We start from the raw sequence: 15,209 nt of genomic DNA on the forward strand, positions 1-15,209 counted from the left end.
GGCTTGTGATTGGCTCTGTTTCTGGCCGCCAAAAATCACAACGGCGGGAGATGCCATTTTCTCGAGCGGGCGAAGTATTCGTCTGAGCAACGAGCAGTTTCGAGTACGCTAATGCTCGAACGAGCATCAAGCTCGGACGAGTATGTTCGCTAATCTCTAATCATAATCAATAGTGGAAAGCTAACCCAAATCACTTACGGATCAAGGCAGAGGTGTTATACTCTTCACTGCCAAATAAAAGAAGCAGATTTTCCTAACCCATGCAAAGGTCTGCAGCAAATCTTCAATACTTATTTCCCTACTGTAACTACTGTACTTATCCACCATTTGTAGAATGTTACAACTTACTATAGTACTGCACCTATGTACAAGCATGCAGTATAATACTATTATATGACCGTATGGTTTAGGCTGTTTATGGTAGGCATTTTTAGGTATCTATGTATTGGGATAAATATGTGGAAGCAGTATCTTTGTAATTTATTTGATTTATATAGTGTAGTGATTTTCTTATTTGATGTGACTGCACAGTTGGCTCAAATTTGTGTTTTTGGTAATGACATCTCTCTCCAGGTTCCTGCACTGAGGGAATACCCAAAGATACTAGTTCTACTTTCCTACTAACTTGTCCATATATGGGCTCCTGCTCAGGGCAGATAAACAGTGATGCAATTGTAGGATTAACCCTGTGCCAGTCTTTGGATCTGCATGCCCAGGGACTCTGCAGACTGATGTAACAGGGGGCGATTAGTCCTGTAATCACCATTCTGGAAATCTGAGATACAGGGCTGAGTAACTCTTTGGCTTGTCACTTGTGATCATGTGCTGCTCCAGAAATACACTGAAACTTCCAGACACAGGTTTGTGAGAGTCACACAGAAGACCTGCAGCAGAGGGACCTGGAGGGGTGCACTACATGGAAAGTTTGTGAACCCAAGATTCAGGGTTCTCTTTTATGATTTCAACAGATTAAGGTAATGCATGGATATATACTGAACAGATGATAATAGTGACGTATAAACCATGTATATCAAGCACTAATGCAAATACAAATAATAACCAAGAAAATCTTTTATGAATGCCAATAGAATCTTCCTGGTCATGTCTCACTGTTAAGTTGTATATTTCTGTGTTATTATTGGCTACATGTAGCTGGTTATGAGTTAGTGAGAGACAATGTTATTCTTGAAAATAATCACCAGTTTTATCTATATAGTTTTTGCAGTTACTATTTTTTTCTTGTACTTCAGCAGTTTTCTACGTGAACCCCTAGATTTATTCATACTGAGTAAACTGGTTCATGGACAGAACAGTCAAACTACAGAACTTTAGGTTTATAGGCCAATTTGTAATGTGAGGTGCCATCCTATATTGAAACATGAACCTTGGAGGAGAGAACCCCATTTTCCAAGAAATATGGGTGTAGGAGTATTAGAGGTATTAGAACATAAACATATGCCAGTGTAGAGAGTGGGTATCATGAGGTCAGGGCTAGAAGGCAAAGTTTATGTTGTGTTTGGGTCTTATTAATGTGTTCATTCATCTGTCAGGCTGATCCGTGATTGACTGTGGTGTCCAGTGAAACAGATGCAATGGAGGGGGGGCTGTTTATGTGGAACTTTCTGTGTGCTGCTCAATTGGGAATCATGATGCTTGGATATAAAATTATCCGACCTATGGGAAGTGTTGTTTCCCCAGATACAAGAAACTGTGCCAGGGTTGACCTGATAATCAATGACTGGAATTGGCATTGGCAAGATACTGCTACATGATTCATCAGGCCTCTGTGATGGAGAGCAAAGCAGAGCTAACTTCATCTGACACGTAGTTTGACGCTCATCCACGGAAAGGCCACAGATGTGCCACCATGTGCTACATGTTTGCAGCACAACACCACACATATTCATCCCCATTTCCTAAAAAACTGGGCTACAGAATCTGTGGAAATATATTTTGAATACTACAGGCAGCTGGGTTTGTCCACAGTATGAATATGCCATCAAGTTCTTTTAATAGTCCAAATAATTCCAACTTATGCCCTGTGTATAGTGCCAGCTGAATTGTCTCTACTTAAGCTGGCCCCAATATATAGTGCTAGCCACAATGTCCTCCCACATAGCCTTCCTGCACACCACACGTGGATATCACGGGCCATTGTTTGTGACCCATGAAGTTTGCTCACATGTTCTTGACAGTAAAAAAGGACCCTCTGAGTCAGTCAGCTGAATCATGGGGCTGTGTAAACCAGAAAGACAGAAACTAGAAAGACGTAAGGACATGTGCTAGCTGTTGAATCAACAGCTACCAGACATCCACAGACAACATAAGCAGAAGCCCTTAGTAACAGCTGGAGTGCTCTCACTAAGAGCACCACCAGCCAATATAAATAGTGGCACCAACTAATGTGGCCCAGCGAATAGAGCCATTAACTTATGTGACCAAGTCAATGGTGCCAGCCAAATTGTCTGCCATGTTTAGTGACATGACAAATGCTCCTATGGCTAGTGAAAGTCATAGTTATATACATATATTAGCAACTAGAATTTCTAGATGTAATTTGAATAGATTGAATTCATGAATGTGAAATGTGCAAATAATGTACCACCATTTTAAGGAGTTTCCCAGTAGTTTGGAATATAAAAAGTGTTTAATAGCTCTGCAATCATGCCTTTCTGTGTGTTCTTAGTAGCTGCATTTATATTCCAGGACAGCAGCTGGACTTAGAGCACTGTGTAACATCTCTGCACTAGTCACTGCCCTTCCCTTCTGCTCTGGGTAAGAGCAGTAACAAGCTTCTGTTTAAATATTACAGCAGAGGGAGAGAAATTGCAGAGTCACTTTAATACAAAGATATAAAGAATACCGCACTGTGAGGAGTCTCCCCAGTGCACCAAATCCAGCTACACTCCTGGAATATATATCATTTTCTTGCTTATCTTGCTGCTACTGACTACATGCACATAAACAACTGGTTGATTTAGTGCAAGCTATAATATCTGTATAAATAGTAGTACTATTGGGTACCTAATCAACAGTGCCAGCATAAGTATCCATTGTACCCCTTAGTATTGAATACAGTAATTACAGATGCTATACAGAGTGATGTCATCATGTCATCATTACCTAAACATCTGGGGCAGATGTCTGTATCTTACAAATTTGGGGCATTTGTAATATATATTTCTGTTTCTTATACAATTATGAACGTTTCCCTGTAAATCAGAGTTGTTTCTCTACTTTTATGGAATTGGTGGGAGTTGTCACACAGCACCCCCTAGTGACCGACCTGTCACTATCACTACACGTCACTTCACATCTGTTCTAGGTCTTGACAGTGTAGTGTGAATACTGTACATGGATGACAACAATGAGTAAAAGTCTGCCATGTGATAGCACTTAGGAAAGGAGTTCTCTGGGGCTGGATCGTCTAATATCAGTGTATATTATTATAATTCTCTGCATTCCACTGACTGCATGGAAAGTCTGATTCTTTCCGTCAGATGTGCTCAGTCCGGCGTGCTACTCATGTCAACAATAATAGTAACATAAGCTGGAGGATCGCTCCAAGACGCTTGCTGCTGAGTGCTGGGACATTACTTATTATTATAGCGTAGAGGGTCACATGACTACTACTCACATCATTCACTCCAGCACTATCCACATTAACACATAACTAAAAAACACCATAGGACCTGTTCAAACAATTGTCACTCCTCTCAGATAAAGTAAGAACATAGCAAAATGACTGAATAAAACCTAAAAAAAAAAACAGAGACCCAATCATAGTTTGCCAACACATTCTAGTATGGATGTTCACACAAATATAGACACAGGTGAGATCATTGGCATACTGTATGTATAGTTAGATGTATGTATGCTGTATGTATGTATTTGCTGTATGTATGTGTGTATATGCTGTATGTGTGTGTGTATTTGCTGTATGTATGTGTGTATATGCTGTATATATGTGTGTATATCCTGCATGTATATGCAGTATGTGTGTAAACACTGTATATACTGTGTGTATGTATATATGCTGTATATACTGTATGTGTGTTATATGCAATATGTAGACACATGCATATAAATATATATTTAGATGCATATGCTGTGTGTATCTGCTATATATACTGTATGTAGGTGTGTATATACTGTATGTATGTGGGTATGCTGTATGTATATGCATTATGTGTGTATACACTGTATTAATGTGTGTGTATGCTGTATACAGATTCAGTATGTGTGTATATGATGTTTTTATACTGCATGTATGTGTATACACATTGGGTGTATACGATATATAAAAGAATATGATGTATGTATACTATATGTATGTATATAAACAGTATGGGGGTCATTTACTAAGGGCCTGATTCGCGTTTTCCCGACGTGTTACACGAATATTTCCGATTTGCGCCGATTTCCCCGGGATTTTGGCGCACGCGATCGGATTGTGGCGCGGGGGGCGTGACCGAACGAAAACCTGACGGATTCGGAAAAACCGCCGCATTTTTTAAAAAAAATGTGTCGCGGAGCTTGCACTTACCTTCACTCAGGCCGGCTCGGTGTACTCCAGTGCGTTTCGATGCTCTTCAGCGCAGCAGCGCCACCTGGTGGACGTCGGAGGAACTACCTTAAAGGGAACCTACCACCACAAATCTACCTATAAAGGTAGATCGGGTGGTAGGTGGATCAATGGAACGTGAGGATAGCCCTTTTAAGGGCTAATCCTCACGTCCCCACACTTTTTTGTTAACTTTATTAGACTTTTATGCAAATTTACTTATGCGGCTACTGGGGCATGGAGTAGCCGCATCTGAGGTTACACGAGGCGGCTACTCCACGCCCCGGTAGCCTCTTTTCCCCTCTTACTCACCATCTTCGGCGCGCACCCTCGTCCGGCGATCCTGCCGTCTGCGCCTGTGCGGTCACTGCTCCGAAACAGGCGCGGGCCTGCTCTTCTGCGCAGGCGACAGGATCGCCGGACGAGGGCGCGCAGCCGAAGATGGGTGAGTAGGAGGGGAAAAGAGGCTACCGGGGCGTGGAGTAGCCGCCTCGTGTAACCTCAGATGCGGCTACTCCACGCCCCAGTAGCCGCATAAGTAAATTTGCATAAAAGTCTAATAAAAGTTAACAAAAAAGTGTGGGGATGTGAGGATTAGCCCTTAAAAGGGCTATCCTCACGTCCCATTGATCCACCTACCACCCGTCTACCTTTATAGGTAGATTTGTGGTGGTAGGTTTAACCCCTTAACGCTCTGCGCCGTAGCTCTACGGCGCAGAGGTATAAGGGATGTATGAAGAGGGCTCACGGGCTGAGTCCTCTTCATACAGAGGTGGGGGTTTTTGCATTTTGCACAAAACCCCCACCGCTAATAACCGCGGTCGGTGCCTGCACCGATCGCGGCTATTAACCCCCTAAACGCGGCGGCGTTTAAAAGACGGCGGCGCGCGGGCGCCGCCATCTTTTTTTCGATTGCCACGCCCCCGAACGTCATCGGGGGGCGGCGATCGGTTGCCATGGTAGCCTCGTGTCTTCTTTTGACACGAGGCTATCTGGCAGCTGCATATTCGTTACAATGAGCCAGTGGCTCATTGTAATGAATGTGCTGCAAAAATGCCATATATTGCAATACTGTAGTATATGGTTAATGTACCCTAGATGGTCTAAAAGATAGTGAAAAAAAAAAAAAAAAAAGTTTAAAAAATAAAAAAAATTAATAAAAGTTCAAATCACCCCCCTTTCCCTAGAACGGATATAAAACATAACAAACGGTAAAAATCACAAACATATTAGGTATCACCGCGTCCCAAAATGCCCGATCTATTAAAATATAAAAACGGTTACGGCCGGCGGTGACCTCCGAGGCGGGAAATGGCGCCCAAATGTCCGAAATGCGACTTTTACACCTTTTTACATAACATAAAAAATGAAATAAAAAATGATCAAAATGTCGCACAGACCTCAAAATGGTAACAATGAAAACGTCGCCTCATTTCGCAAAAAATGACACCTCACACATCTCCGTGCGCCAAAGTATGAAAAAGTTATTAGCGTCAGAAGATGGCAAAAATTTTTTTTTCTTTTTTGTACACATTCGTTTAATTTTTGAAAATGTATTAAAACACAATAAAACCTATATAAATTTGGTATCACCGCGATCGCACCGAACCAAAGAATAAAGTAGGCGTGTTATTTGGAGCGAAGAGTGAAAGTCGTAAAAACTGAGCCCACAAGAACGTGACGCACGTGCGGGTTTTTTTCAATTTTTCCACATTTGGAATTTTTTTTCAGCTTCGCAGTACACGGCATGTTAAAATAAATAACATTATGGGAAAGTAAAATTCGTTACGCACAAAATAAGCCCTCACACAGGTCTGTACACGGAAAAATGAAAAAGTTATGGATTTTTGAAGTTGGAGAGCGAGAAATGAGGCGAAAAACCCTCCGTCCTTAAGGGGTTAATGAATCCTGGCCGGACCCGAATCCACCGCAGAGAACGCGCCGCTGGATCGCGAATGGACCGGGTAAGTAAATCTGCCCCTATGTATGCAACTTTGATGCATATGTACTGTATGTACATAAATGTGTGCATTTGAGTGTATATGTATGTATGTGTGTACAAGTATATAAAAGTGAGTGTAGAATGTTATTTTTGTGTATTTAAGTTGTAATGTCGTGGTTGGAACCCGTATGATGCAGAAGTAACCGACACCAGATCACTGGACTGCAGGCTCAGAGACAACTTTGGACATCACTGCTGCTGGGCAGAACATGCAAAACACATTGACAGTAAACATATTAGCATAACACATATAACAACATCACAGAAGTGTATAAATGTGTGTGATTGTCTTACCACATACACCAGTATTAAGTCTTCTTAGGAGTATATACTGGATACTCATAGGGGCTATCCCTGTTACCCTGGCACTCGTCCTGACACCCTAGTTATAACTCCTGTCTTAACGATCCTAGCATAGCCCTAACTAATGAGTGCTAACGCTAATAAGATATACTGTGCAGAAGCCTGAGGAAGCGTTTTAACATGACCGGGGCAGGGCTGAGCTGAGGTGAGGGGGGGAAGGTGAGGGGGTACAGCTATTAAGCAAAATGCCTTCCTATCATACACAATCTAAATAAAACACCGACAATGTTCTGTTGGAAAAGTGCTGGTCACAGCTTTATTCAAATCTTGTAACAAATCTGTAAAACATAACTTTATTAAAACATAATAATATAAATGACATTTTATTCAACAAACATATTAATATTATTAAATTAAGTGGTCGAGTACTTGACAACAAATCTGGATCATTTTAAAATTAAATAATTAACACCTAAGTCCGGCACCATTACCAACCAAACCATAGTTGTAAATACCGCTCAAAATCACACTCAGCATGCAAAACCACAACTACCATATCCACAAGCCGCTAACCTCCTGGTGAGTGGCGAGAGCAGAATGTGGCTACCAACCAAACATATAACCAAACCAACTGCTGAGGTACACCCCCTCAAGCAGTCTATAAAGAACTTTTAATAGTAAAGCCGGACATAACCAAAATCATCACCACCAATTTACCTTCTTACCGGATAACTGTTGCCAAGTACCCGCCCACCTTTACAAAAGACATCCTAAGCTCCCTAGCACCGCCCTAAACAAGAGGATCTGAAACTACTTGTATCCCTCCTCCTCAGTGAAAGCACAATGCGACCCTGATACATAACATATAATGGGGAGGGTGGGTGGGACAATTTTGCTCGGCCACCAAAGATGGCTGGCCCTTCCTGCCGACCCTTAAAAACCCCCTAACTCCACCCCCCCAAATTAAACCCACCTATCAGGTAAACCAATACTCCACCCCCAAAACTCCCGCCTCCCCCCCCCTTCACACCCCCCCTCCCAGCCCGCCCCGTCATGGCCGTGCTCCGCCTATCCGCGGATGGCTCCATGCTAACATGACCGGGGCAGGGCTGAGCTGAGGTGAGGGGGGGAAGGTGAGGGGGTACAGCTATTAAGCAAAATGCCTTCCTATCATACGCAATCTAAATAAAACACCGACAATGTTCTGTTGGAAAAGTGCTGGTCACAGCTTTATTCAAATCTTGTAACAAATCTGTAAAACATAACTTTATTAAAACATAATAATATAAATGACATTTTATTCAACAAACATATTAATATTATTAAATTAAGTGGTCGAGTACTTGACAACAAATCTGGATCATTTTAAAATTAAATAATTAACACCTAAGTCCGGCACCATTACCAACCAAACCATAGTTGTAAATACCGCTCAAAATCACGCTCAGCGTGCAAAACCACAACTACCATATCCACCGCTAACCTCCTGGCGAGTGGCGAGAGCAGAATGTGGCTACCAACCAAACATAGGCCCCATATCCTACCGACCCAGCCGCGTCAGTAAACAGATGAAGCTCCGTATTGGATACCAGCTCCGCCATCCACAGAGTCTTCCCATTATATGTTACCAGAAACTCGTCCCACACCTTCAAATCATCCTTGTGTTCCTTTTTTAACCGAATGAAATGTTCCGGCCTCCTGACACCGGCTGTAGCCTGGGCCAAGCGTCTGCAAAAAACCCGCCCCATTGGCATAATCCTGCAGGCGAAATTCAGTCTACCCAACAATAACTGCAACTGCCTCAATGGCAACTTCGACTTCACCAACGCCTCCTGTACACCCGATTTCAACTCCTCCAACTTGTCCAAAGGCTACCGGCACTCCATTGCTAGTGAATCAATCTCAATTCCCAAAAAACAGAGCGTTGTAGTCGGCCCCTCAGTCTTTTCTACTGCTAACGGCACCCCAAACTCAGCAAACAGTTCCGACAACGTGGACAACAACACCTGGCATTTAAAGCTCCCTGCTGGGCCCACACACAGAAAGTCATCCAAATAGTGTATGACTCCCTTACATCCAGCCCGCTCCCTCACTGCCCATTCCAGAAAACAACTAAACGCTTCGAAATAAGCACATGAGATCGAGCAGCCCATTGGAAGACATCTATCCACAAAAAATTCCCCCTTGAAACAACACCCCAATAAATGCATTGAACTAGGGTGTACTGGTAACAAACGGAACGCCGCTTCAATGTCCGCCTTGGCCATACGGGCCCCCCGTCCAGCAGCCCTTACTAAACCTACCGCTGTGTCAAAAGAAGTATAAGAGACCGACGTCAATGACGAATCAATGTCATCATTGACCGACCCACCCTTGGGGTATGATAAATGATGAATCAACCTATACTTACCCTTCTCCTTCTTTGGCACTACCCCTAACGGGGAAACCCGCAAACCCTCAACCGGTGGACTACTAAATGGACCCAGCATGCGCCCCAAACTCACCTCTTTCCTCAACTTCTCCCTAACCACCCCAGGGCAATCTTCAGCTGACCTCAAATTCTTTGCAAACATACCCGGGGCCCCGTCCCTAAATGGAATCTGAAACCCCTCCCGAAAACCTTCTATCAACAACCCCGCCTTCTCCTTATTTGGGTACCTCTCGAGCCACGGCATCATGGCGTCTAACCTCACCGGAGTCACTCCCTTTCTGAGAACTGTCCCCGGATCGCTGCCCCGGTCCTTTCCGTTTGAAACATCTTGACAAGGGGTGGTTGAACCCGCCACAACCGGAACACTCATGCTTGTATGTACACGATGTCCCCCAGGAGCATCCCCCTTCATTAAACTTCCAACACACCCCTTTCTTGGTTCCGCCCGACGAACCCCCTGACCTCGCGCCGTAGGGCCCTAACTGAAAAGGCGTGCCTGCCACAGCTACCCCACCAAACGAACCCCCTTTTACCGCAGGCTTCGGCGCTGTCATTATCTGCAGCCAAAGCGACATATCTCTGTGGTCCCATTGCAGCGACGGCTGTATTGACATCCTCTGGCGAAATTGCTCATCATATTTCCTGATGACAAAACAAACCCGAACAACACTCCGGGTGTTTCTCCCCCAGCACACTCCCCAAGATGGAAAAAGCGTGCCGGCGCCGCTCTTCATCCTCTTCCTTTCTATGTTCTTTCCCTTTCTCCCAGCGCTCTACGCTGAAACGCTCCAAAGGTAACAGCGTAAATATATCCAAATTCTCCCTTTTCCAAATCTTTTCCTTAACTTCAGTTTTTAAATGTCCCCCCAGCGTCCTGCCGCTGCCAAACCAAGCGCGCGACGCACGTTGTCCAGCATCATGGCCTCGGCGCTGCGCTGCCCCTGTAAAGGAAAAAACACCGAAGACACTCCGCGTACACAGCTTGGGTCACCCCCTGGCGGCACCCCTGGTGCCCCACCTGGCCCTGCTCCACCGTCTGCGATAGCTGGATACGACTGCGCCGCACCTGCGGCCCTAACTCCATCACCGCCAGGCCCTGTTCCCCTCCCCACTTCCTGAGCAGCCCTGGACACCGGGGTGCCTTGCCCCTGGTCCGCCATCCACACTCCATGCGGCCCTGTCCAGGCCTCTGGCCTAGCCTCCCGCATTGCTCCGCCCCTGGCAGAGGGGGCTGACCTCCACCCCCCCACCACTCTGCGCTCCTCTCCACTCTCGGCCGCCCTGCGTGACCTGGCCGAGAGCCCCCACTGTCGCTCACCTGGCTGCCTGGACTACTAGGGGCCGATCCCTCCCCAGAGTCCGCCCCCCCGTCGATAACCCCCCCGTCACTCACGGTGCTTATGCGACTCACCGCCCGCCTGGTGCCGCCATCTTCCTCGCTCCTCGCCGATCGTCTGCTGCTGCGCTGCTGCGGCCAGTCGTCCTCCACCTCCTCTTCCCGCCGGCTGTTGCCCCACCTCCGATCTGCGCCGTCCGCCATTCCACTCCTGCCACGTGTCGCCGCCATCTCTACTCCGTGCGCCACATGCCGGAACCCTCCGATCTTCAGGCGCAGACGCGCCCCGGCTCCTCTTCTTGGCTCCGCTTGCCTGGGTCCCCGGCGTCGAAGCACCACTCCTCTTGCCGCCTGCTCGCACCGCCGGTGACCTCGCCATGCTGCCGGCTAACGGCGTGGGTCCACCGCTCCTCGATCCTCTGGCCGGGGACGGCTCAGGACTCAGTCTCTCCGGTGGCCGCGACCTAGAAGCCCGCACCGGCCGCGGGCTTGGCCCCGCTGCGGCGGCTCCTGCCGAAAAACTGCCAGCTGCTCCTGCATCCACGCTGGGCCCCGCGCCTCTGCCTGCGCCCGGACCTGCGCCAAAAATTCTTCCATCCTCCCGGTGAGTCAGCAAAATCCCTAACTCCCACTCCTATCTACCCCTCCGCTTACAATTTTGCTCGGCCACCAAAGATGGCTGGCCCTTCCTGCCGACCCTTAAAAACCCCCTAACTCCACCCCCCCAAATTAAACCCACCTATCAGGTAAACCTATACTCCACCCCCAAAACTCCCGCCTCCCCCCCTTCACACCCCAACCCCCCTCCCAGCCCGCCCCGTCATGGCCGCGCTCCGCCTACCTGCGAATGGCTCCATGCTAACATTTTAAGGGTTTTCTCCTGACCAGTCCATTAGGTCCTTCATCTATGGGTGAGGTCTTTGTTTAATAGATTAAAGGTTGTAAGTAATTGACTGACTTTTGGAGGAGTTTACCTCTATTCACCTCTCATATTGAGGTATAGTACAGCATTATACTTGTGGGGGAAAGGTTGAATATGTAACATGATTACAATGATAGCTTGTGGCCTGATATCTCATATGTATTTTTGGGTTGGATAGTCACCTCATATTTTACTTGCGTGGTGTGGTAACTGTGGATTTAACTTAGGGTAGACTGTGATTTCTCCTAGAACATTTTTTTGCTGTACATCAGTATTTAAGATTTGTGGGTCCATATGTATTGTATGTATCTTTTGTAATAATAAGTAAAATGCAATTCATTTTTATGGCAGTTCAGGCTCCTATGATTTTTTGGTATTGTATATGAAGGAGGAGTTTTTGTTTGACATCTTAAAAATCTTGTGGTTAATAGAGTATAGTATGCGTCATCATAGGCATAAACTGTATGTGGCATTGGTCTAACATTGGTCTAACATTGGTCTATCCTTCTAAGGCTAGCTAGATGGCAAAATTCTGATTTTGGACAGTGGCCCAATCACAGATTACTGATGCGCAGTGGCTACACTGTCCGTGGCTACTCTATTTATAGAGCCCTTTCTATATGAAGCTGCAACATGAATAAAATGTGTGATGTGTGTACATTTTAAACTCTTTCTATAATTTCTCCCCCTCTCCTCTCAGACATGGCGGTTTCAACTTCAAGACCTACACAGCGCACCTTAGGTTCAGAGGAATACAGCCTCTACAGCAGCCTGAGTGAAGAAGAACTAATACAGATGGCCATTGAACAGAGTCTCTCAGACAGTGGTTCCAGCCAACCGACTGCCCAGAACCATCAAAAACAACACCAGTGTAACAGTCTCAATTCTGAGCCCCCAGCTCCTCAAAACTTAATTGCAAGGCCCTCTCATCGGCCCCCACAGACCAGCAACAGGTACGAGACAAGCACGCTAGATGTTCAGTGGGAATCCAATGATGTATATACCACAGGATGTCCTTCACTATCTGAATCCAATCAGGGCTGTGATTGAAGAACTGCTACAAAACTGCAGTTGTGATCAAAACCTTAGGCCCACAGACCATTGCTGACAGGACAAAGCATATTGTCACACTGGCAATATTATGCCCCCAGTAAAATTAAATGGCTCCCTTCCCCCTTCAAACAAAGAGACCAACTGGTAAGGGACCATCTACAATTATGCCTACCAGCAGTAAATTTAAGTACATGTCTTTATATAGGCAGCCTAGTACATGCCCCCAGTATATAGGTAAGCCAGTACATGCCCTCAGTATAAATGTAGCCCAACACATGCTCCCAGTATATATTTAGCCCAGCACATGCCCCCGATATATTGGTAGTCGCGGCACATGCCTCCAGTATATAGGTATCCCAGCACATGCCCCCGGTATATAGGTATCCCAGCACATGCCCCCCAGTATATAGGTAGCCTAGCACATGCCTCTAGTATGTAGGTAGAGCAGCACATGACCCCAGTATATAGGTAACCCAGCACATGCCACCAGTATATGTGTAGCCCAGCACATGCCACCAGTTTATAGGTAGCCCAGCACATGCCCACAGTATGTAGGTAGTCCAGGACATTGCTCTGCCAGCATCCAGTAATAGTTGATATTTGTGTTTTAAAGATGACTGGGATGGCACCACCTGGTTGGGAGGTGAGGGTGGCATCCTAGGTGATTGCATACCCCAGCCCTGAGTGCAGGATTTACCAGACTAAATCTAGAACTCAACTGATATGCTAAGTTCAGTTAATGAGTTATATGTCCAGTTTGGTAATTGCGGCATGTGCACAGAGTGATTTTGTTGGAACAAACTTGTTCAAAGACAATGGGGGTCATTTACTAAGGGCCCGATTTGTGTTTTTGCGACGGGTTACCCGAATGTTTCCGTTTTGCGCCGATTTTCCCTGTATTGCCCCGGGATTTTGCCGCACGCGATCGGATTGTGGCGCATCGGTGCCGGCATGCACACGACAGAAATCTGGGGGCGTGGCTGTAAAAAAACCCCCCCGGAAGGATTCGGAAAAACCGCCGCATTTAAAAAAAAAAAAGTGTTGCTCGACACGCGCTTAACTTCATCCGGGATGGCTCGGTGAACTCCAGTGCGTTCCGATGCTCTTCAGCGCAGCAGCGACACCTGGTGGACGTCGGAGGAACTGCCTTAGTGAATCCCGGCCAGACCCGAATCCACCGCAGAGAACTCGCCGCTGGATAGTGAATGGACCGGGTAAGTAAATCTGCCCCACCAGGTCAATTTCAAGATTTCAATTGGAACGAAAAGTCAAAAGCTTAACTACAGAGCCTATAAAAAAGTAGTTTTTTTCGGCAATTTCACCACATATGGATATTTTTTTCCTGCTTCCCAGTACACCAGAAAGTACAATTTGTCACACAGAAAACTAGCTCATACACAGAAAAATGAAAATGGAAAAATGAAGGATTTATGGATTTTTGAAGGTGGGGAACAAAAAATGGAAAAACAAAAAATGAAAAAGTGCCAAGTCATTAAGTTAAAGGAAACCTACCACTTGTAGTGGCAGGTTTCCGATGAAAATACCGGGCACCAGCTCAGGGTGAGCTGGTGCCGGAGCTTATTTTAGTTAGTGTTTTAAACCGCGGTATCGCGGTTTAAAACACTTTTTAAACGTTATAGCCGGCGCAGGCAGGTACGCGCTCGGCGCTTACCGTGCACGCGGCTCTCATTCACTTCCTATGTAGCCACGTGCACGGTAAGCGCCGAGCGCGTACCTGCCTGCGCCGGCTACAACGTTTAAAAAGTGCTTTAAACCGCGATACCGCGGTTTAAAACACTAACTAAAATAAGCTCCGGCACCAGCTCACCCTGAACTGGTGCCCGGTATTTTCATCGGAAACCTGCCACTACAAGTGGTAGGTTTCCTTTAAGTAGTCAAAACCAAGCCTGCTTAAAGGACATCTACCATCATATTCACATGATTAGATGATAAGTACTTACCACCCAGTTGTGTCCGCATGTCCTGTGCTGGGAAGGCCACATTTGGAAAAATACAAATTTTTTAAAATTATTAAAATTAGGATGAGGTACTTGGAAGAGACTCTCTCTGCTCTGCAGGGATGTAATTTATGCATGCATCGGGTCCTGCGTTGTCCCGTCTGGCACCACCTAAAGCAACTAACAAGCACAGATTCCAGCAGAGGGGGATGAGAAGTGGAGGTGAGTACCAGCGTCTACCATCAGTGAATCTGATGGAAGATGTCCCATAATGATACAACCACCATTGAATCATATTTTGATTATGTTAAAAGAAGTTAGATTGTCTGGTGCATACAAAGACTGTATACAATAATTGGGCATACAGCTTAGACCCAGCATAAATCCTGCGTTTTGGATACAATTATTAGTGCACAGGGATTTTCAAGAATCATAGAACAGGATCTGTCCTGTAACACAGCCTCCTATACAGTGAATGAAGGATTACAGTGCAGGAATCTTTAGCCTATCTCCACATTCATCATTCTACATCTACACAATAGATGCCTTATACAGGGAACCTCCAGAGGGAAACTCCTCTTAAAATGTGATGCAGCCATCAAAAAATGCACAAAGCAATCCAAAGGGAAAACTACAGCAT

General features: G+C 45.7%; 1 protein-coding gene across 2 annotated transcripts in view; it reads left to right on the forward strand.

The window, feature by feature from the left end:
* The first annotated feature begins 817 nt into the window (after nucleotides 1-817).
* The window catches only part of ASB2 (ankyrin repeat and SOCS box containing 2), a 44,193-nt gene continuing 29,801 nt past the window's right edge, over nucleotides 818-15,209 (forward strand). For both annotated transcript variants that reach the window (XM_072116289.1, XM_072116290.1), the window contains exons 1-2: nucleotides 818-974; nucleotides 12,259-12,511. In XM_072116289.1, coding sequence (XP_071972390.1) covers nucleotides 12,261-12,511 — 251 coding nt within the window. In that variant the 5' untranslated portion in view covers nucleotides 818-974; nucleotides 12,259-12,260. The remainder of the gene's footprint in view (nucleotides 975-12,258; nucleotides 12,512-15,209) is intronic.

Source organism: Engystomops pustulosus, chromosome 7 (assembly GCF_040894005.1).
Source record: "Engystomops pustulosus chromosome 7, aEngPut4.maternal, whole genome shotgun sequence".
In the NCBI taxonomy this organism is placed as follows: Eukaryota; Metazoa; Chordata; class Amphibia; order Anura; family Leptodactylidae; genus Engystomops; species Engystomops pustulosus.